General features: G+C 25.1%; 1 protein-coding gene across 1 annotated transcript in view; it reads left to right on the forward strand.

The window, feature by feature from the left end:
* Positions 1 to 24,599, forward strand: part of LOC100202672 (DNA polymerase delta subunit 3) — a 54,127-nt gene that overhangs the window by 5,032 nt on the left and 24,496 nt on the right. Inside the window, exons 4-10 of the mRNA XM_065787702.1 lie at positions 10,799 to 10,854; positions 14,770 to 14,857; positions 17,399 to 17,438; positions 17,737 to 17,804; positions 20,912 to 21,227; positions 21,493 to 22,195; positions 22,291 to 22,324. Of these exons, the coding sequence (XP_065643774.1) occupies positions 10,799 to 10,854; positions 14,770 to 14,857; positions 17,399 to 17,438; positions 17,737 to 17,804; positions 20,912 to 21,227; positions 21,493 to 22,195; positions 22,291 to 22,324 (1,305 nt within the window). The remainder of the gene's footprint in view (positions 1 to 10,798; positions 10,855 to 14,769; positions 14,858 to 17,398; positions 17,439 to 17,736; positions 17,805 to 20,911; positions 21,228 to 21,492; positions 22,196 to 22,290; positions 22,325 to 24,599) is intronic.

Below are 24,599 nucleotides of genomic sequence, written 5' to 3' on the forward strand. Positions count from 1 at the left end.
TATTGCCTGATATTTGATTTTTTTTTAAATATACTGTAATATCGCCTAAGTTCAGTCACTTAAGCTTTTAACATTTATTTATCACGCATAAATAAAAAAATTTCAATTTTTTTCAAAAAAATGAAAAATGAAAACTAGTACTCAATATTTAATTTAAATTAAAACATCTACTTTGACAGAACATTTAATACCATCTCATAAGTTCGACCCATATATAAATGCTAATGATGTATCACAAACTTAATGTCACAATTAATGAAAATTAATTTTTAAATGTTGATTTATTGTAAAATTATGATTTAAATTTAGGTAATACCGTTATCTAAGGAGGGTGTCACAGGCTTGGACAGGAAGGCGTGCGATTTGGAGTGCGAATATGACCACGCAAATATTTGTTGTTTTTAAATCATTTTGAAAAATTGACCGCGGCTGTTAAGACTTTGTTTACATTTACATTAGTTTGTTTTCATTTTAAAAATGCGCCAAAAAACTTTTATCTTAACTTAAGAAACTTTTATCTTAAATAAATAAACTTAAACAAAATTTATTTTGAAAAAAGAAAAGAAATCTTCGTAGAAGAAAATAATGAAAAATAAAAAAAACTTAACTGAAACTAAAATAAAAAAAACCGAAAAAATACTTGACTAAAATAAATAATAAACTATAACGCTAAATTAAGTTTATAATTACGTTTGGAACTTTTAAACTTTTATCGTTGCTAATGTTTTTATAATATTATACGAAACTCTTTTAAAAAAAGTAACAACTTACTTCTAACGATTGTTTAATAAATACGCGCATTTAACAAAAAAAGATTCTTAACAATTCTTCGTAGTAAAAACAAAAGAAAAAGTAACTAAATTGTTTCTTTTGTGAGAAATACGTCAACGAAAAACGTTAACATTTTCTATGAAAGACGTTTATAGAATAAATTATAGAATTAGTTTATAAGCGTTTATAATCATAAAATATGCATAACTTTATAAATTAAAAAAATAAATATATTATATAGGTATATTAATATATATGTATATATATTAAATATAAAATAATAAGTTAAATATAAAATAATCATGTAAGTTTTTTTTAAAGTTTCGTCATAGCTTAGATACTTTTTTTTTTGACGCATTTTTAAAATGTAAACAAAGCATTTTAACAGCCGCGGTCAAGCTTTCAAAATGATTTAAAAATAAAAACTGTTTGTGTGGTCATACTATCGCGTGAAATCGCACGCCTTCCTGTCTTTGTCACCCCGGACTTTTTGGGGCACCAAAGAAAACAAGAATTAGCACATAAAAAAAGGCTTTTTTAAATGAATCAGTGTTTTTTAAAAGGGCTGATTTGCTTAAAACTTGTTTTTGAGAAAACTAAAAAAAACTCTTTAATCTTTTAATATTAAATATACAGAACTTGTGTAATATATTTAAAAAAAATATATGCAAGAGTAACATCTTAGTACACTTTGATTTTTGTTATAACATTTCGTTTATTAATAATTAATGTATGAAATTTCGAAAAATTGGCCCTTTTAAAAAAAATCGAGTATTTCAGGAAGGAAAACAAATTAAAACTCCGTAAGAACTACAACAATGTACTTTTAAACAATGTTTTAATGTCCCAGTAATAAATATAATACATATATTTAACTAAATTAGCTATCAGTAAGTATTATTCTAGTTCCCCCTCAAGTCACTATTAAAGAGATTCTCACATTCATTAGTTGGCCAGGACAACGGCTCATTATAAAACTCGTTGAATTCTACAGGAATGAATTGTTTTAATTTTTTAAGGTCTTCCACCTTCACTTTTTTCAGTGTAACTTTGCCACTTGGATACGCCAAACTATCCACCTGTATTACAGTACCCGTATGTTTGGACATTAAAAAAATATGACAGACCAAACCATTGATATTAGTGAATGCCTTAATGTAGCCTTTTTTGTCATGCTCATATACAAAATGAAACAAATTACTAATTGAAAAGTGAACCTTCTTTTCTTTTGGGGTATTTTTACCCTTGGTTTTTGAAGAAATGCAAGATTTTTTGTAATGTTTTTGACTCCATGCTTTAAAATCAAAAAATTCAGTTGCATCTACAATTTTTTTCACTGTAAACTTTTGTGATCTGGAGCTGCTAATAATAAACTCGGTGAGTTGACACATGTGATAAAGACGGTCATGTGTTGTTTAAAACACTTGAAATTATACCAAAGTCCCTATCACAAGGGAGGAAACTATGCCCTCTCATAGGAAAGAACTGTTCGACTTTATCAAACCTACCACTGTCAGTTAAGTATAAACAAAAAGGTGATAAAGTTTGATTTTTATTTTGTCCACCATAGTTGTCACAAAACAAACGTAATGTATTATACTTTGGTGGGATCAAATAACACTGATCAACAAATAAAAATTTATTGTGCATATCTTGTTAACTAGGTGGTTTTTTAAAACAAATTAAATATGCTGATTTTAAACATGCAAACCATTTTTCACCATCATGTCAAGTTGTTAAGATATTTGGGTTCAAATCTTTAGTATTTAAGGTAAAGTCCCTAATATTGTCGAAAAAAAAGTTATTCAAAAGTATGTCAACCTGGGTCTCAAAAGAAGCGTTTTTTTATAGAGATTTTAGAAAAGATAAATATTTTTACTTTAAATTTATTGACAAAAAAAATTATGTTAAAAAATGCTAAAGACTTTTTAAGAAATTTTACCAAAATATTTTTCAGCAATAATACAAAAAGTACTTATTTTTATTACAAACAAATACCATTTTTAAAATCTCTATGAAAATACGCTTCTTTTGAGACCCAGGTCGACATACTTTTGAATAACTTTTTTTTCGACAATATTAGGACTTTACTTTAAATACTAAAAATTTGAACCCAAATATCTTTACAACTTGACGTGATGGTGAAAAATGGTTTGCATATTTGAAATCAGCATATTTAATTTGTTTTAAAAAACCACCTAGTTAACAAGATATGCACAATAAAATTTTATTTGTTGATCAGTGTAATCATTTCAATCAAAAAAAAAAAAATTTAAAAAAAAAATGAGTATCCTCCTTGACTGTAGTGGCCCCCCTCGGGCCTTGGGGAGATGAATAATCTAAAAAAAAAAAAAAATTTAAAAAAGTGAGATCAAATAATCATTTAAAAAAGTTGCAACTTCATTAGGCCCTTTTCTTCCTTGACCTTCATAGTATATATATGACTTTTTTTCTTCTTTAATGTTATATATAGAAAAAACTTTGACTGATAGCTGTCTCATGTAATAAAGTTGTTGGACTGGTATTTTTGGCAAGCTTATTGTCTTCATATAGTCAAATGCCAATGATAGAATGTGCTCCTCCTTTGAGCTATCTTCTGATGTTTCATGTTTTAAAACATTGTAAAATCTTTTACTCCTGAGCTTATGACCATCAAAACCAGTCTGCGCATTGAGATGTGGTGATTTCAATCTAAAATTTAATTCTTCACACGTGCAACAAGTGTCCCAAACTGAAAGTTAAAATTTGTTTTAAAATGGTTCCAGTAAAAAGACTTGCTCAATTTAAAATCTAGATTTTTATCACAAAAAAGTTACCACATTAATTTTACATTTAAACTTGCATTGAGGTAATATACTTTTTTGCATGAGTAATGTGGTTCCTTGAGTGGAAATGATCTTATGTGATTTCTAACAATGTCATGAACATTCTGAGAAAGACAATTAGTAATACCTTTTCCTCTTTTATCTTCAGGGGTTATTCCAATACTAATACTTAAAACAGATAAAAGTGCCCTGTAACATATTTCTACGCGTATATTGCCTACAATCACACGATAGGAGAAGCTATTTGGCTGCTTTGGTTTTTCAAGATTCTTTTGATTTGGCACTCTTCTTTTAACTTTAGTGACATCTCTCAATCCTTGAATATAAAAATCTTGTTTGTCTTTGTTTTTTATATCATAAAATTTGGAAAAGATATCCACACAGTTTTCCTCTCCAAAGTTTTCCAAACACTTTTTATTGCACTTTAAAAAAGAAATCAGAAAAATTAATATACAATTAATACAAGCTAGAAAATGTTTTTATTAAAATACACAGCATTATTTATAATCTTAAACAGAGAACAACATTGTCACCAAAGTTGTAGGGAAATAGATCAAATCATATTTAGAGTATTTGACTTTTTAGTGCTTCCACCTATGTTATACTCTCAAGAACTATATATGCCTAGGCTTACTATAACAAGATAACTATTCAGTGTATGTTAACTATCTAAAAAAATAATCATAACAAAACTTTGGCATATCAAACTACTATTCAAGAAAAGTTTAATATGTAAAACCTGTAAATTATTTACTTTAAAGTCATTTTACTCATCATACCTGTATAAAACAGGTATACCCAAATCTAAGTACTATAGCTGGTTTGAACTTAGGGTTAGGTTTTAAGGTTAAAATATTTTGAAGTATGCTATTCTATAAATTTTAGACATATAAACATATAATATATTTAAATTATTTTAAACTTATGCTTTCATGAAATTTGATTAATGTTTCAAAATCTTATAGTATAGTATTTTAGTATAGTTTCATGTAAACATTAAAGTTATGATAAGTTTAAAATGATTTAAATATACTATATGTAAATGTATATATAGTGTGTGTATATATATATATATATATATATATATATATATATATATATATATATATATATATATATATATATATATATATATATATATATATATATATATATATATATATATATATAAATATAATATATATATATATATATATATATATATATATATACATATATATATACATATATATATACATATATATATACATATATATATATATATATATATTACATTGGATGTTTGAAACTTACCTGCACGTAAACTTAGGGTACTTTGGTGGGACTTCATTTCCCTTATGATTTATGTATGACTGTCCCATTAAATGTGCTTGTTTTATTTTATTATGTTTGTAATCACAAGGATAACTTTCTTTCCTCTTTCTAGGGCTTGGAATTATGAGATCCATAAAAATTTTTATAATAACAACAACATACATGAAACTGTTTACATTTTCTGCGTATTGCGCCTAAAAATACGAATCAGCTGGAGAGTGAATTTTAAAAAAAGGGCGTATTTGAAGCAAATTTGCCTTTTTAAAAAAAAATCAAAAACTTTCAGATGGCTTTATTTGTGTAAGAAGATAAAATTTAAACACATTTTTGACATAAACTGATGAAGCTATCATAGAAGGACACAAAACACACAAAAAGTGAATTTCAAAAAAAATGTAAAATCAGCCCTTTTAAAAACACTGATTTAAATATAAGTAGTAGTTTTTTTAATTTTTATTGTAATTAGTCAACTATTTTATTACTTTGGCCATTATCACATTTGCTGCGCCACTGGTGTAGCAAAATTAAAAACGTATTTTTCAATTAATTTAAAAAGATTTTTTTAATTAACACTACTTTGCTTTAAAGCTACTTTGCTTTTGAGCTTTGTATGTTTATTGACAATTCTTGCACGTATCGTTGTCCATAGTAGATCAGCAAGATCCACACAACCAATCGTCACAGGATTCGCAACGCATCGAAATTGTCGTAGAGTTGTAATTTTATCTCCAAATAAATATGTCACAAGCTTGATATTTTTTTAGAACTCAATGATCTGTCAGTTAGTTTTGAAATTATGAACAAATTTTTTATTTAAATAAAATACCATGGTGTGTATTCATTATAAAATTTTCAAAATTTACTGGTAAATTTACAGGTAAAGTTACTGGTAAATTTTACATTCACAACACTTATTAACATTTCACATTATTACTGCTAATTGTCTCCTTCGCTGTTTATCTGTGAATGACCAAAGTTAGAGTATTTCAAAATTTCACTAATTTTTATAAAAAAAGTAGTTAATTTTCGAAAATTTATAATTTTTTTTTGTAAATATGATTCTAAATAATACTAAGATTATATATGATCAGTTATTTTAATAATTTGCTTATTTTAGATTTTAATAGTATGCATTTTTTCAAATTGTTGTTTTGCTAAAGAATTATTTCAGCAGATTGCATATAAATATTATTATTTTTTTCATAAATTCATATTTACCAACTAATTACAAATATTATTTGAGAAAAAAAAGTTTGTAAAACCTGAGTTTTGCATGCTTTTTTTATATTTTTTCTTAAATGACCGAAGTTACATAGTGACCGAACTTAAACGATTTTACGGTATATAATTTATATGTATATAATATTTTGTGTTTTTGCTTTAGTTAAATTTTTTTTTTTTCTCTTTTCTTAAGATTTTTTTTTCTTATTTATATATATTATAACAACACAGCTAAAACAAAACTCAACAGAGAAAATTGTTAGTTTATTCAAATCATATTTCTAATTACATTCAGAATAATTTTTTATCTTTATTAATTTTAGAACATTAATAAAAGTTAATAAACAAAGAACAATTTACTTTTAATCATTATTTAAGATATACTCACACTTGATTATAGTGTTTTTTTTTTACTAATTTAAAAATATCAGTTTTCATGTAAATGTAAACAAGTAAATAATTATGCATTAAAAACCATTCTATTATTTAACACTTGTACTTTTTTTTTTTCAATTTGTTTCAAAAGATCAACATTTATCATAAAAAATTCATAATTACATTAGTAAAAAAACAAAACAGGTTGTTTGTACTTATTATAAAAATTCATTAGAAGTGTTTGTTACTTCATTAAAAAGTGTTTCCATAACATAGAGCATTAAAGATCAAGTTTATTTAATTGTAACAGCTTTCTAAAATATTTGTTTTTTTATTCAACAAATTTTATCTTTTAAAATGTATTAACTTTAATTATTCTTATATTAAAGTTCGTTAAAGAGACTTTCGTTGTTGTAGAATGTCATCGTTTATAAAAACAAAATACTTTTTTATTTTTTAATAATGCTTATTATAAAAAAAAATTATATTAAAATAACTTTAATTGCTATAATGCATACTTAAACAATTTAATATAAATTAAAAAAATTATATAAATATATATATATATATATTTATATATATATACAGTTAATTCCCAGTAAGTCGAAAACTAGTTATCTTGAACTTTTATCATCTCTGTTTCATTTGGTCCCTTGAAATCGTCAAATCGATTACCATTAAATTCTCTGGTTAAGTCGAACCTTGAATAAATCGAATTTTGTTAAGTCAAACCATACCTTTGTCCCTTTTCAGCAAATTTCTTTAGATATTTTGAACTTTTTGTTTGGTAATTAAAGATATTGATGTAAATAATGTTTTTTTAAAAAAAAGAAATCATTTTTCTTCATAAAACATAAACAACTGTAGCCTAATATTTTCCTTAAATTATAAAATAATTGTTTTTTTAATGGTTCTATCATGATTTATCTTTTAACAGTTTTAATAAAGCATTATATTAAGTCTGATTGTATTAAATATATAAAGTCTGATTCAGACTTATATAATGCTATACTAAAACTGTTAAAAGATAAATCATGATAAAACCATTAAAAAAACAATTATTTTATTATTTAAGCAATTTCTAAATAAAAGACCACCTTTTAGAAGGAATTTTATTACCAAATGATAAGGAAGTAATTGTGTCCTTAACCTTATTCAAATAATATCTTTTGACTGTTCTGCGTTAGTATAATTCGTAATTTCTTTTATTGAAACATAAAAAAAAAATCATCTTAACTCTAACTCATGTCGCATGTCAACCAACGATTTATTGGAATTTTGCTTTAGTCGAACATTCATTAAGTCTAACCATTTTCCTTGGTCCCTTGGAGGTTTGAGTTACTGGGAATTTACTGTGTGTGTATATATATATATATATATATATATATATATATATATATATATATATATATATATATATATATATATATATATATATATATATATATATATATATATATATATATACGAGGTTGTCCCATAAGTTCGCGGGCACTTGAAGCTAATATTTTCAAACATAATTTTTTTATGACGTTTGACTCAAATCAATTAATGATTGATATTATTTTGTAGTATTTTTATTCCTCTTTAAAATGGTGTATCGCTTTTTGTAATTGTGATTTAAAAATGTGTCTTTTTAATTCTAAAATGACGGACGAAAAATATGAGATTCGCGTACTTTTGCGTCACTATTGAAAAAAAGGACTGAGTTCAAGAGATGCAGCAGCTGAAATTTGCAATGTGGAAGGCGAGGGAATGGTCAAGAAAATCGCAGCGGCCAAATGGTTCAAGCGCTTTAACAACGGCGAAACCAGCCTTGCAGATCTACCCAGGTCAGGCCGTCCATCGACAGTAAACAATGAGGCGCTGCGCGAGCTGGTGGAGCAGCAACCACAAACTAGCACCCGCAGATTGTCGGCAGAGCTCGGCCTTTCCAAGTCCACCATCGATCGCCACCTCCATCAAATCGAACTCGTCAATAGGCGCTGCCGAGAAGTTCCTCACGAATTGACGCTTGCGCAGCAAAAATGACGCGTCGACACCTGCACCCATCTGCTCGAAAACCCCAAGGACCTTCGTTTCTGGCGTCGAGTTGTTACTGGAGATGAAAAGTGGGTCTTCTTCCGTAACGCCAATAAGGCGAACGTTTGGATCCAGCCCGGCCAACCCGCTCTACAAGTCGCCAAACAGGATCGGTTCGTTCACAAGGTCATGTTGTGTGTTTGGTGGAATTTCGAGGGGATAATTAACTTTGAGCTTGTTCCAAATGGTCTTGCAGTGAACGCCGCACTCTACACTGAACAACTGGATCGTGTTTACGCCGCTCTCTCGGCTCGTTATCCTGCCTTGGTCAATCGAAAGCGCGCGCTCCTGCTACACGACAACGCTCCAGCACACACCGCCGTTCGGACCAAGGAAAAAATTTCGGAGTTGCCTGGAATTGAAGTTCTTCCTCATCCGACTACCACCTGTTCCGTTCGATGGCTCACTTTCTTCGCGGTAGGACATTCGATTCTTTGGAGGAGGTCGAAAATGGGTGCAGAGAGTTTTTCGCCTCCAAACCGGCGGAATGGTATCGTCGCGGAATTGAGCAATTGGCGCAAAGATGGACGAAAGCTGTAGAAAGCAATGGAATTTACTTTGAAGAATAATTGTTAATAAATATTAAGTTACAATGAAATAAAGTTTTGTCGCAAAGTGCCCGCGAACTTATGGGACACCCTAGTATATATATATATATATATATATATTTATATATATATCTTTGTATATAAATGTGTTGTTTCCTCTAAGAATGTACCTGATAAACAATATATTGGCATAACAGAGGGTGAATGGAAAAAACGTTTTGCCAATCATAAGCAATCTTTCAAGAATAAAAAGTATTTAAAAGACACCATGCTGTCAAAATATATATGGGAATTAAAAGAAAAAATATTGATGATTTTATACTGAATTGTTCTATCCTTAAAACAGCGCCAGCATATAACAATATTTCCAAAAAATGCATACTATGCCTACAAGAAAAATTTGAAATAATTACACATGCAAATCAAGAATGCTTATTAAACAAAAGATCGGAATTAAATTCTAAATGTAGGCACGAAAATAAGTTTCTCCTAAAAAACTATAAAAATAAATGAGTTCAAATAATATTTACATTAACTACCCTTTTTAAAAAAACATTTTAAAAAAATAGCATAAGTAATCATTTCTAAAGAATTCTTTTTATAATAGTGTCAGCAAATTCCACAAATGTGTGAAAATTTACAGTAGGTAAGACATTTGCAACTTCCTGTAATTTTACTTTTGGTATAAATTGAAGTTTTATTAATTTGATCATTCATTTCTGATGAATCTTTGTTGATGAAACACAGTGTCAAATGGAAAAAATTTTTGTTAAGTGATTTTCTACTAATATATATATATATATATATATATATATATATATATATATATATATATATATATATATATATATATATATATATATATATATATATATTAGTATATATAAGAGTACATATAAGAGTTCTATATACATGTATATATATAGAACTCTTATATGTTGTCTGAAATTTTTTTCCATATTTTGTTGACAAAAATTAAAATGCAAGACCAGAATTTTTTTTTTTATTAATTGATAGACTGCCTGCCCCAACCAAAGCCTCAGTCGATGTAGCAGCACTTCCTTGGGGGTCAGGCTAAAAGATAGTAGATATAGCAGCACTCCGTTGGGAATCAGGCTATTTGTCAGTCGATATAGCAGCACTCCCTTGCGAGTCAGGCTACTTGTCAGTCGATGTAGCAGTACTCCCTTGCGAGTCAGGCTATAAGATAATTGATGTAGCAACACTTCGCGCATGACTTACAGTAAAAAAAATAAAAATAAAAACATTGTTTATATTGTTTAAAAATTCAGAATGTTTTTAAAAACATTCTGGTCAATTAAATTTGTGTTTTTGTGGTTTTTTTAAAAAACGAATAATTTGTAATTAAATTAATGGTTTTGACTTTCGTCCAACACGCAAATGTTGGACGAAAGTCAAAAGTAATTAAAAGTGACGTATGTGTTGGTGTAAGAATCATTTTTTTCCTTCCGTGCTTTCCAAATGCAACAAACTATATATATATATATATATATATATATATATATATATATATATATATATATATATATATATATATATATATGTATATATATATATATATATATATATATTTAAATGTATATATATATATATATATATATATATATATATATATATATATATTTGTGAGTGTGTGTTGAGGTAACATACAAATGGATTAGTATGACTTTGCAATTGGATGTTAATAGATCTAAAAGGTATTTACTTTAATAATTCATAATTTTAACAAGGGTGGTTTTAAAAATAAGAATTTTATAAAATAAAATTCTAATTTTAAAAGTATTACAATTATAGTTTGCCATAGCAAAGTTTATTTTTGATCAAGTTTTAAATTGTTTTCTCACAATTTTTATGAATCAGTAATTTTTCAACAATTGTTTCAAATCAACATTTAATTTAATTTTTTTTTTTAAACTTTTTATTTTAATCCATTGGTAATGCCTTTCTTGAGTTCTCATTGTTCACTTCATATATACTGGTTTATAATGAATATATTCATTATGCACCAATATTCATGAAATGAACAATGGGAATTCAAGAAAGGGATTAGCAAATGAATATATATATATATATTCATTTTAATTTATGAATATTGGTAGTCTAGTGATTTTTTTCGTTTTTTTTTTACACTCTTAACAAATTATTTAAACAAATCACTGATCTGTAAGATTTTTTAAACAAAGGAAAAAAAGTTAAAAGTTCCTGCAAATCAAAACTATCTTAAGTACATTTTTTGAATAAATTGACTTTTATGGTTTAAAATACTCCTTAGGTGCACAAAAGTTATCTCACAAAGTATGGAACCATATTGATTCAACTTTTGTAACTATGAATAAAATTCAAATATCTTATGTTCTTAAAAAAATAATTAAGAGACATCAATGCTGCAAAGCAAAACTATATTTAGTCCATTTTTGAATAAGTATATAATATGAATTAATAATAAAGATAGAACTCAAAAAACATTTGATAGTGATCATAATTATTTATAAATATTTTTATTTTTACACTGAATTACAACTAAGAATTACAACTAAGTTGTAATTTTAGGCCTTTTAAGGCCTGATTCCACTGAATATTTTTATTAGTTTAGTTTATTTTTATTATTTGTACTAGTTTTTTATTTTTATTAGTTTATATTTTTGACATTTTAAAGTCTGATTACTCTGATAGTTTTTTTTTTTTTTTGTCAGTTTCTTTGTTAACAATAATTGAAGTTTAATTAATAAGGGGGCCTAATATACTCAGGGTGGGTGGGGATATTTTCCAAAAGTTGATAAACCTCCCCTTTGTTGTATTAATCACCTGAGAGAAAAAAGTTTGACTGTCAAAATAATGTTTACCAGCTCCGTAAATATTGACTGCTAAAATAATTTTATATGCTGCCTCTAGCCCTATAAGTGACATTGGTAATAAAGGACGTGTGAACTTCCTAGTTAAATGCCTACGGTGATGTAAACTTCCTAGTTAAATGCACCCACGGTGCTCTGTGACCTTAAGATAATGGTTTATAAAGTTCTCCCTTCTAGGAGAACTTTATAAACCATTAAAAAAGATGCTAGCCTCATATATATATAACTTGATATAAAAGATGCAGCACCATGTAGGTTAATTATGGTAAGACATTTCGTCATTCAATGACTTTTGTATGAATTTCCCTGCTGTGCATAATTTTCTGATACTTCACACCTAAATTCTGTACAATCAATATTCTTCAATGTTCTAAAAACTTTAGGGAGGTTTCTTTCATAAACTTGTTACTCTGAAAACAATGGCATTTTTTTAAAATGATGAAAAATGAACATTGTTCGTGTTGTGAAAACCAGTCTCTACGATGTTACTAATCTTAATTTCCACAATGTAACAAAAAACTTAACCTCAACAACATAATCAAAAACTTTATCTTCACAATGTAACAAAAACTTTATCTCAACAACGTAACAAAAAACTTAACCTCAGCAATGTAATGAAAAACTTCATCTCCACAATGTAACAAAAAACTTGTTGATAACAGATAACTTCAAAGATTTTTTTTCAACCTTTCTCCTTTAAATATTCTCCTTTAAATATTCAGAACTTTTTTTTGAAAGTAAAATGTTTTCCATCAAGTTCATATTCGTAACTGATAAATTAGTTAAATTTAAATGATTTATAAGAGTATGTTACATACTTATTTATAAATCTATACAATTATTTTGATTTGATTCAAATCTGTAATATTACTATTTTCGGAAACTTTAAATTAATTCACTAGTTGGTAAATGATCAGGGTAACATGAATCTGATGAGCAAAATCCCACTAACTGTGTTTTGTTGCACTTTTTTCTTTTTCTTTTTGAATTGTTAAGTTATTTAAGTTTTCTTGGATTTTACCATGTTTGTCCGCATTTCAATTTAAGTAAGTTTTGATAAAAACTCAAAACTGTTTTTAAAAATGCAGCTCTTTTGCTATTTAGCTATGCAATAGAGTTAGTTTAGCTTACACAATTTATATTATGCAATTTTTGTATGCAATTTTTATTATGTAATAGAGTTAGTGTTTTACATTTACACTTTTACATTTGCAACATATTGCAAATCTAAAAGTAAGTTTAATTTCATAGCAATTTGTAAAATTGTTCATATATATGATTTTCAAAATGTGATAACCTTTTTCTTTTATTATTTTTTCCATTTTGTCAGCATTTATTACAAGTCTGTAGAATAAAATATATATATATATATATATATATAAATATAATAAAAATATAGCTCCTGCAACGTTTGAATTTTTATTTGCAAGAGTTATAGGAAGAAAGAAGTTTCTCAAGTCAGGTTTAAATAGTTAATGAGTCTAAGCGCACAAAAATTTCCGTATAGGTCAGTGTAAAATAAAAAGTTTAAAAAAATGTTAAAGTTATATATGTTAAATATTTCAGATAATAAAGATAAATATTTCAGATAATAAAAAAAGCTCTATCTCCATCTAAACACAACCGAATCTGGTACAATTCAAAGTTGTATAAAGTAATTAGATATTGTGGAAGATATATTATTATAATGAAACTTAATGAAAAATGTTACCAAAACTATGGTTACACATTATGATTACCACTAGCTTGTTAACATACACTAGCGTGGAAAATTTCACAAAAAGACTCATTAAAAAAAATGTTAAGCACCTCTTCCTTTTTTTAATAATTTATTTTTTAATAATTTTAAGATATTTTTTATTCTGCATTATTTTTATTTTTAATCTTTATTTGGAGCTTCTGAATACTTTATACCACCTAACTTGAACTATAATTATATATCTGGGATCCTGAATCTTCAGACTTAGAAAAAGAAACATAGACTTTCATAACATAGATACATATATTTGTTATTGTAAATTTATATGATTTGTATTATATTTAAAGTATAAAATTAAAAAATTAAATTTATGAATTATGTGTATTTATAATAAATACAGCTCTCAGAATTAGGAAAAATGTTAATTTAATTTGTTAAAGGTCAGCAAAAAAATTAGATACAAAGGTTTTACCATAAACATAAAAACAAGGTTGGCAATTTTTTGCTGACCTTAAACACTTCTAGGTCAATATTGCCGAATGCCGAACCTAATTCCAAGAGCTGAATAAATATACTAATTGTTTTGACTGGCTTTTCACTTTTCTTTAACTTTCATAACAGATAATAAGTTGAACAAAATAAACAAAATTGTTATTACAAAAAACTTATAGTTAATAATGTCAGCTAAAGCCCAAGGGATTTGGTTTTCTGTATAGGTTCATGTGGTGTTCTGTATAAGGTTATCTGTCTTGATTTATGTTGATAGTGATGTCTAATTGATAGTGAATAACGCTTGGTTCTAGTGGTTAGAAGTGAACTTGAAAGTAGAGTGAAGGTTATTGATGAATGTTTTTACCGGTAGGGCTTTCTCTCCACAGGCTCCACCTGTAAAGAAAAAAAAAATGCTGTCAATATTGTCCTTGTAATGTCAAACAAAAAAAAACTCAACAAACAACATAACAGACAAACTGATGTATTTAACTGATGTATTTATGATGTATTTAACTGATGTATATTTTGCAAAACATAAGTATTGATCATTTTTTTTAAATGTTATTTAGATTGCTTGAAAGGTTCGCTGAAGGAAATGTGGATCTCAATGTTTTATATTTTGTTGGTGGGTGGAAAAACACAGATTTTGATGCCAAAGTAAATTCACTTGTATTATATTAATATGTTTGTTCAAAAATACATAAAAGTTATTTTTTAAACTTTAACACAAACTTATTTAAAGGTTGGTTTAACAACTGGATATTGTGTTAAATCATGTTTAACAACTAGATACTGTTAAAACATGTTTAATAACTGGATACTGTTAAAACAAATTTTTAGATAAGTTTTTATACTATTATTATTGTTTTTTTTATTTTAAGGTAAAAACTATTATTGTAAAAATTATTGGCACATATTTTTTTAGTTTTTTTATTAGTGATACCTATGTATCTAACAACATTTAACAACAACAAAAAAATTAGTGTGTGACCAAGGTGCATAATAATGTTGCACTGGAGAAACAAAAATTAGGTTGCACTAGAGAAAATAAAAGTTAGTGTGTGACCAATTATTATGAAAATTAAGTTCATCAATATCTAATTCCGATAACTATACTTCAGGCTAAAACTGTATGCTTTACCTTATGTCAATGAAAGTTAAATTTCTTATGACTTATAGAGAGTTTGATTGAAGATTGTCTTCATTCAGGCTGGGGAAGTAATTTGTGATTAGTTTTTTATTATAATATATATGTCATATAAGAAAGTTTTATTTTCAAATTATTTTTATTCTAGTTAATATGTTATTAGCATATTATTCAAAAAATAACAAATATGCATTCATTTTAACTAAAATTTTGCATGATTTTGTTAACGCATGCAAAAGCCATGCTAAAACATAATTACTATTTTGGTAGGTATTTAGTGTACTTAGTTATTTTAACGCTATTTAAAGAAGTAACACTATTTAAAGAAATAATCATGTTTTAGCATGGTTTCTTTTAAAGTCTTTAAAATGTGTTTTAAATTTTAGTATTCAATTATTTTTTTTTATCATAAATATGTGTTTTTTATAATAAATAAAAAACTATCAATTGCATAATTATTTGGAAAAAAAATTTGCTGAAGTTATGCATGTGTTTTTAAAAATTTTAGGCAAACACCAACATTTGCATATGCAAAAATATAGGAACGTGGCATTCATTTTTCTCTTTTTTTTTTAACAAAAGTTTGCACTTTTGTAGATTTGTTGTGCCATGTCAAGCATACGTTTGTTTTGTATATATTACAAGAATATATACATAAGAAGTGTCATTTATTGCAGAATGAAAAATTTTTTTAGATGATTGTTGTTTTTACTGCTTATGAAAAAAGTTTTATATTCTCTGATTGTAATAGAATACAGGGAGTTTGGACGAGAGCTCTCGCTTTGTCTTCGACGGGAAGCGATAGCTAATACATATACATATATATGTATATATATATATATATATATATATATATATATATATATATATATATATATATATATATATATATATATATATATATATATATATATATATATATATGTATACATATATATATGTTTATATATATATACATATATATATATATATATATATATATATATATATATATATATATATATATATATATATATATATATATATATATATATATATATATATATATATATATTCTAAATTGTTACTCCCTAGAATATTCTATATTCCAGGGAGTAAAAAGTGTTGTTTTTTTAATCAATAAAAAGAAAAGGAAGGCTTGCATTTTAAAAAAATTCTTTAAATTATCCAAAAGTGTCTTTTAAATTAATTTTTATATAGTGATTTTATATTTTTTTAAATAATTTAGTTATTAAATAAATCAATAAATAATAATATAAAGTATTATAGTATATATTATAGTTTTAATAAAACAATATATTGTCGTTTTATAAAAACGATCGATTGTGCTTCCATACATATTTAAAAAGTTCTCTTTTTAAACATGAATGGAATAAAAATTTTATCTGATATTAAAATTTTGACTATGACACTATATTTACAAGTGAGAGAACGACAAATTGTTTAAAAAGACTTTTGTAATTAATCTTTGAATTGATATTAACTGAAATTGAATTCGATGCTTATAAAGTTCAGATAATAGTTTTTCAAAGTTACACTGCACTTTTTTTCTCCCGCTCTTAGCCATTTGTGTGTTTCACTTTGTGTGTGTGTGTTTTTTTGTAATATGTTGTTTTGATTTGTTTCTTTACTCTAGAGTGAGCTTTATTCAGTTTGTTTGGTTTTTGTTGTCTTTATTTCAAACCGATATTTTTGTTTGTTTAATTATTTTGGAGACATATTTTTAGACATTTTTTCTAGTTACAAACAAAATAAAAAAATTAGTTTTTCAATTTTTTCTAAAATATTTAATATCTCATGCAATATTTAATATCTCATGCAATATTTAATATCTCATGCAATATAGGGTTATATACGACACTCAATATAATACTAATGTCATACTATTGTTTTCATACAATTTAACAAAGGGAGTGCCAATTTATGCATAATTTGTCAATTTTATTACCAAATTTATATTCAGAATAGTTATGGTTAGTTATAGTTTGTCAACTTTAGTTATATTAATGAAAATATTTGTTTTATCTTAAATGCTTGTTTTTTTATTGCAGGTGTTAAGTTATACTATTGTTAAAAAAGAAAATCTACTAAGTGAGTTTTGTTATTACACATTTTATCATTATATTTGTTAAAGAATTTTAACAATCTTGTATTGTATTGAGAGTTAATGTTGTAATAACAGTACTGTTGATTTTTATGTTGCATTATTATTAAAATGCATAATTATGTACAATTATCAATTTTACAATGCATAATTAATGAAATTAATAGTTTTGTTAAAAAATGATAATGCAATAACATTGTAGTTTAGTTTTTATTATATTTATTATTATTCAATGATCAATATAAAGTTGTGTAAGTATTAGTTTTTTTAAAAATTTTGTTTTAGAAGCTAAGGAAAATTTTTCACAGTTAACATGTTGTGATGTTTATAGTATACAGAAATGCAAAATACAGGTAAATTTTAAAAATATATTTTCAATTTTATTACAGGTGTATTTCAAAAATGAAAAAATTTTTTAAATTATATATAGTAATAAATAATAATATAATGATAGTTTGATTAAGTAGAATTATTATTGTTATTAAAAAGCATTATGAGGTTCCATTCCACCACTTTTTATTGAATTCTTTTATATTTTAAGCCGTATTCCGCCATTTCGAGAGTTGTTGTTTTGCTACATTTTTGTCTTTATAAGTTACAAATATTTGTAAAAATGTTGTATCCAGCATAAACTTTGACTAACAAGGCTGCTGCATGGAGGAACAGTTAACTACTTCCAGTGACATTTTAACTTGTATTTCTTGCTGTTGAAGTTAGCTACCTCTACACTATTAACATTACTAGATAATCATTTAGATTCAATTTATGTTTTGAGAATTCTTAATTAATCAAAAAGGGCTGTAAAATCTGTTTAGGAATACTTTTAATAAAACAATTAATTAGGGAACAGTGACTTAAGATTAGATGTTATCTTTTTAGAAAGTTAGATGTTATCTTACCATTAGGTTAGATGTTATCTTGAGATTAAAGTAGATAGTGTTTTAAGATTAAAGTAGATAGTGTCTTAAGATTAAAGTAGATAGTGTCTTGAGATTAAAGTAGATAGTGTCTTGAAATTAAAGTAGATAGTGTCTTGATATTAAAGGTAACACCAGCTAAGTAATAAAAACTAACATTTTGGGACCACTACCATGTAGATTACTCCTTCTTTTGTTTTATTGCTCAAAGCTATATTTCCCAAATATTATTTTAAGGTTTTTTTTTCAGCAAAACAGGTTAAGCATATTATAGACAGGGGGTTAATTTTTGTATTTTATGACTTCTCACTTTTTAGCGAAATTGAGTGCTTAAAAGGCTTATAAAAACTTTAAACTTTTTTATCTGTATTTATAAAAATTGTGAAACTTATTATTATAAATAAGTTTCACAAGTGTTGCTACAGTGGAGTAGGTAATTTGAAAGTTTTTAAAGTGTAGTTAAACTAATTTGTTACACTTTAGTAACTCTCTAGATAATTAAAATAGTTGCAAGATTATAACTAATTACTATTTTTAGTCAATTTTTACAGATATTTTTTTAAATAATAGCTTATCTTCATTTTTTTTTTTTATTGTAAAACTAAAATAGAGAGAGGGTAGAATGTGCGATAATGGGAGAGGGTTCACCATGTGATGATATACCTAAAAAAATTAGGTTCTACATTTAGCAAGTTAGTAGCAGAAACAAAACAGATGCAGAATAGGTAAAGGAATGATCAGTATTAAAAAAAAATGTTAACTGACAGATCTTTGGATGTTATATATTTAATATCCAGAAGTGAAAACATAACAGTGAAATTGACAAGAAGTAATAAATCTATAGATAGATTTATTACTTCTTCTCAAATACTTTGATTGTTTTTCAATATCTATTTTCATTAGATATTGAAAAACAATCAATGTATGCAATTTTCATGAACCTAAGTTTAAAAATTGATCAAAATAAAAATGTTGAACCAAAAAAAAAGTGTGGTCTCACATGAATATTTGTTTAAAATAAAGTTTTTCCCTTTGCACTCTTTATATAGTTTTAATTATTTTAATTAAAAATTACTTCTAAAAAGTTATGCTTTAATAACTTTTTGCATTTAATTTCATCAGTTCAAAAACAAACTTGGCAAACACCTACAAAAGAACTATGAATAAAGCAACTTATTTTTCAAATGGCTGTTTCAGACTGTAAATCACAATAGTTGTATTAATACTGTAACAGCTTTATTAAAAAACAAAACAAAACAAATATCTTTACATTTTATGGTTTACAAAAAAATTATTTAAAAATATATATATTTTTTAATTATAAAATTCCCCTGCCAAGGCTCTAGAGGGGGCTATACTACAGGCAAAGAGGCAACTTATTTTTAATTTCTTATTACTTATTTTTTAATTTATTTAACTTATTTTTAATTTATTTTTATTTGTAACTCTCTAAACTTTGAAATATGAATCTTGTTAAACAAGGCCCATGTGTGGAGAAACAAGTTAAGCGCGGTACTTCCAGATACATAAGGTGAGTTTAAACCTCTATTCTTTTAATTGTGAATGGAGTGTCCTATCACCAGTCTGTGATAGACAGTTGTTTATGTGTTGCTTGCATTTTGCTACTTTGACGATGACATTAACTTTGATGAGGAGAAAAAAATGGATGAATCAAGTTTGAATTATGATTTATCAACATTGCATGTATAAGTTTGTTGTTTTGAATGTTTTTTGCATTTTGTTTACAAGTCTTAACTATAAACTATAAGTAATTGGTATAATATAAAAGTAATAACATAAAAGTATAATATAATATATAAGTAATAATATATAATAATATAAACAAATAGTAAACTATAAGTGTTGTAATAGTTGATATAGAGTTATTAAATTGGTCTTAGATAATTTTGCAGATAGTTACAAGTTGCTTTTTTTTTGGTACAAACAAATTTGATAACCATTTGATACAGAAACTGCAATGTTATACATAAACTGCAAACAAAAATGCCTTGATACAAGATGCCTACGACAGTGCACAAAGTACTTATTTTCCTTAATTACAAAAGCAAAAAACAATTAAATACAAAAAAAAGTTTTGCCACATCAACTTTATAATCAATTTTATAAACTAAAATTAAAAAAAAACAACAAAGTGTTTATTAATGTTTTTTAAAAATAAAGTTGTTTTAGATATGCCAATATTAAACATTTAAAAAATTATTATGCACAAATTTGACAGTCTCATTAATTTTTGGATTTTTGGCCAAGTTTTTCATAATTAAACCCACTGTGCAATGGTTTAAAGTAAGTTTTAAAAGTAAGTTAAAAAAAATATATATATATATATATATATATATATATATATATATATATATATATATATATATATATATATATATATAGAGGCTTCTTTAAAATAAAATTTTACTGATTTATTTTTATTTAGGGATTCTGACTCAAATATTTAGGGATGCTAACAGAAGTATTTAGAGAAATAAACTTAGGTAAAAAGTTTAGGAAATTTAAAATTTATTTATTTATAGGACTCCAGCATGCTATATTCTGTTGATTCTGAAATAGTCAAGAATAATTTATTCTTATTGAATAAATATAATACAATTCAATGCCATCTTAAAAATGAAAAGAGATCTGTTGTAAACAGTTCAGTAGATCACAGTTTAACTGAATTACATCCGATTTCAAGTAAAGTTGAAACAACTGATAAATTTGAATGTAAAGTTGAAACAACTGATAATCTAAATGTATCCAAAAAAATTCTTGTGGAAAAGAAATTACCAAAAAAAGAAGTGACTAAAGATACACCTGCTTTATCTTTTTTTGGTAATAAACAGAGTACAGGTGATAATTATAATATATTATTTATAATATATATAAAAATTGTAAGTTTATAATTTATATGTATAAAAATTATAAGTTTAAATTTTATACATATAGAGTTATAAAGAATTATAATATAATTGTATTATATTATAATACTTTAATACAATTATAGCTGTTTATTATGTTGTAGTTGTTTATCATTATTAAATTTGTATATTATTTGGTATATATTATCTTCGTTTTGTAATTTTTTAAGTTTCATAAGAAAATATTTATTATTCAGCAAAGAAATCAGAAACGAGCATTGGAGAAATTGCTTTAAAGAAAAAAGGTGACATCAAGTCTAGTATACCAGATGAAATGACATCAAAAAAAAAAGTTGACATCAAGTCTAGTATATCAGATGCTTTCAATAAATCTGTAAAAATTTCAAAGACAGAAAAAATAACTACAAAACCAAATGAAGAAATATGTGTTGAGCAAAATTTTTCAAAAAACAAAGAAAAAAGTTTAAAAGAGGAGAAATTTATTAGGAACATAGATTCAAAAATCAAAACTAATGATTCTTTTAATAAAAATTCAAAAATTACAAATAATAAAATTAATGATTCCTCAGAGACTATAAAAACCAAAGCTAATGAACCATCAAATATATATACAGAAAAAATGCAAAACAAAACTAATGATGAATCAAGTAAAAACACAGAAACAATAAAAAAAACCCCAGATAAACCAACCAATAAAAGTATTGTGAATATACAAAGCAAAGCTAATGAATTATCTAGTAAAAACTCAGAAACCATAAAAAAAAAACAAGAAATAATAAAAGAGGAATACGATGAATCATCGAATAATGAAAGATGTTCAATAAATTTAAAACCTGTTGAAAAGGCAGAGACAAAAAAAGAATTGAAAAGTATTACAATGAATAAGAAGGTGAAAGATGAGGAAACTAATCAAACTAAAAAGACAACTCCTAGAAAAAGGTTTTTTTGTATTTTTAGTTAATGAATTTTTATTACAAAAATTTTTTCATTTTGTTACAAAAAATAAAGATAGAGCTTGTTTTTTTTTTCTACAGAAAGTTATCACAGGAAGAAAGTGACTCTGATGATGTATGTCGTTTTATGTTTTTTTTTGAATTTAAGAACTTGCATTTAAAGTTTTGATATTATATATATATATATATATATATATATATATATATATATATATATATATATATATATATATATATATATATATATATATATCAAAACTTTAATTCCAAGTAGACCATCTTTTGTATTAAATTCAGGGCTGGTAACAGATATCGCAACCCTTTCCTTTTTAACTGTAATTTTTAACTTTACCTCCATTTCTTTTACCAACTTACTGTCAAAGTGCAAGATCAATTTCTTTCCCAACATTTCTTCGTATTGGCTTGATCTGATGGTGAAGTTCTTTAAGTTTTAAGAAATTCTTGGTTTCATTCCTAATAAAAAAAAATTTCTGAAAAATTAGAAACGTTTGAAAAAATAGAAAAAGTCTTATAAAGACTTTATATAATTCAAAAATAGTACATTTAATATAAAGTAAAATTCAAATATAGTACATTAATTCTTTAAATCTTCTTGAAAATTAAAGAAAAATTTTTTTCTTATTATAATCATTTTTATTTTTGTTTTAATATAAATATTTTTTTTTTAAATATTTTGAATGTAAAAAAAATTTATCTAAATCTTCAATATACTTGAATCTATTTCTAGCTATTGAGCTTCTAGATATATTTAAATCGTTATCCCCTAAAAAAAATTGTTACCCCCTAAAACATTTCCCCCTAAAGCTTTAATAACAGCTCTGAGAAACATTGTTTGTGAGCGAACTCTGCATCGAATCCTAACAGGTTGTTGGAGCTTGTCACTTTACCTTTGTGTGTGTTGGAAGCTGATTTTCATTGCTTTCTAGAAAATCGAAATCACTATCACTAGCAACTGAAGACTGGTGAGTAACAAAACCTAAATAACGAATAGTGTTAATGACTTTATAAAAGTCATTAAGGCTTAAAATAAAAGTTTAAGTTAAACCATTATTAAAAATAATTATTTAAAAATTTTTAAATTAAAAGTTATATGAGTCATGAGAGATTACTTCATCTATTTCTAAATTTTGCAATCCAATTTAAAAGTTTCATTAAGTCTGCATTTTTCTTCTCATTCTTTCATACCTTTTAATTCTCCTTTCAACTCTTTGTTTCATATCAATGTCATACTTTTCACTCATCATACCTCTCCTTGATGTTCTTTGATCTTGAAGAAAAGCCAACTCTTCTATCACTGTTTATGTTTTCTGGAAACGTAAGATAAAGTTGGTATATTCATGTAAGATAAAGTCAGAAGCATAAGATTAAGTCAAACAAAATTAAAAAATCAATAATTTAAATATAGCTGTTAGTCCAAAAAATAGAACCCAAAGTATCGTTGTTTTAAAAATACATCATTATATATTATTTTTAAAATTTCCTAATATTTGGAACCATTTTTCTTTTATTTCTACAGTAAGCCCTTGGAGTGGTCTTATAAACCTTTTTTTAAATACTAGTGGTCTTCTTTAAGTGTATAGACAAAGAGTTTGATGTCTACAATTTTTTTTATATATATATTTTTTTGGGACACCCTAATATATATATATATATATATATATATATATATATATACTACCCTATATAAGTCCCTTATACTACTAAATTTTTAATGCTCTGTTCTTTTAAAAATGATCACTCTATTTTGAGAATACATTTAAAGTTATTCGTGTATATAAATATATATATATATATACACATAATTACATATATATATATATATATATATATATATATATATATATATATATATATATATATATGTATATATATATATGTATATATATATTTAAACAACTTTAAAATGTATCCTACAAAATAGTAGTACATTAATATATAAGTGCTCAATGTTCTTAAAAGAACAGAGCAATTATATTTTAGTAGAAAATCACTTAACAAAATTTTTTTTTTCATTTGCTGACACTATTATAAAAAAAATTCTTTAGAAATAATTACTTATGCTTTTTTTAAAATGTTTTTTTAAATAGGGTATTTAATGTTTAAAATATTATTTGAACTCATTTATTTTTTTATAGTTTTTTAGAAACTTATTTTCGTGCCTACATTTAGAAATTAATTCCGATCTTTAATTAATAAGCATTCTTGATTTGCATGTGTAATTATTTCAAATTTTTCTTGTATATATGCATAGTATGCATTTTTTTAAAATATTGTTATATGCAGGCGCTGTTTTTTATTTTTTCCTTTTAATTTCCATATATATTTTGACAGCATGGTGTCTTTTGAATACTTTTTATTTTTGAAAGATT

This window comes from Hydra vulgaris, chromosome 01, assembly GCF_038396675.1.
Source record: "Hydra vulgaris chromosome 01, alternate assembly HydraT2T_AEP".
In the NCBI taxonomy this organism is placed as follows: domain Eukaryota; kingdom Metazoa; phylum Cnidaria; class Hydrozoa; order Anthoathecata; family Hydridae; genus Hydra; species Hydra vulgaris.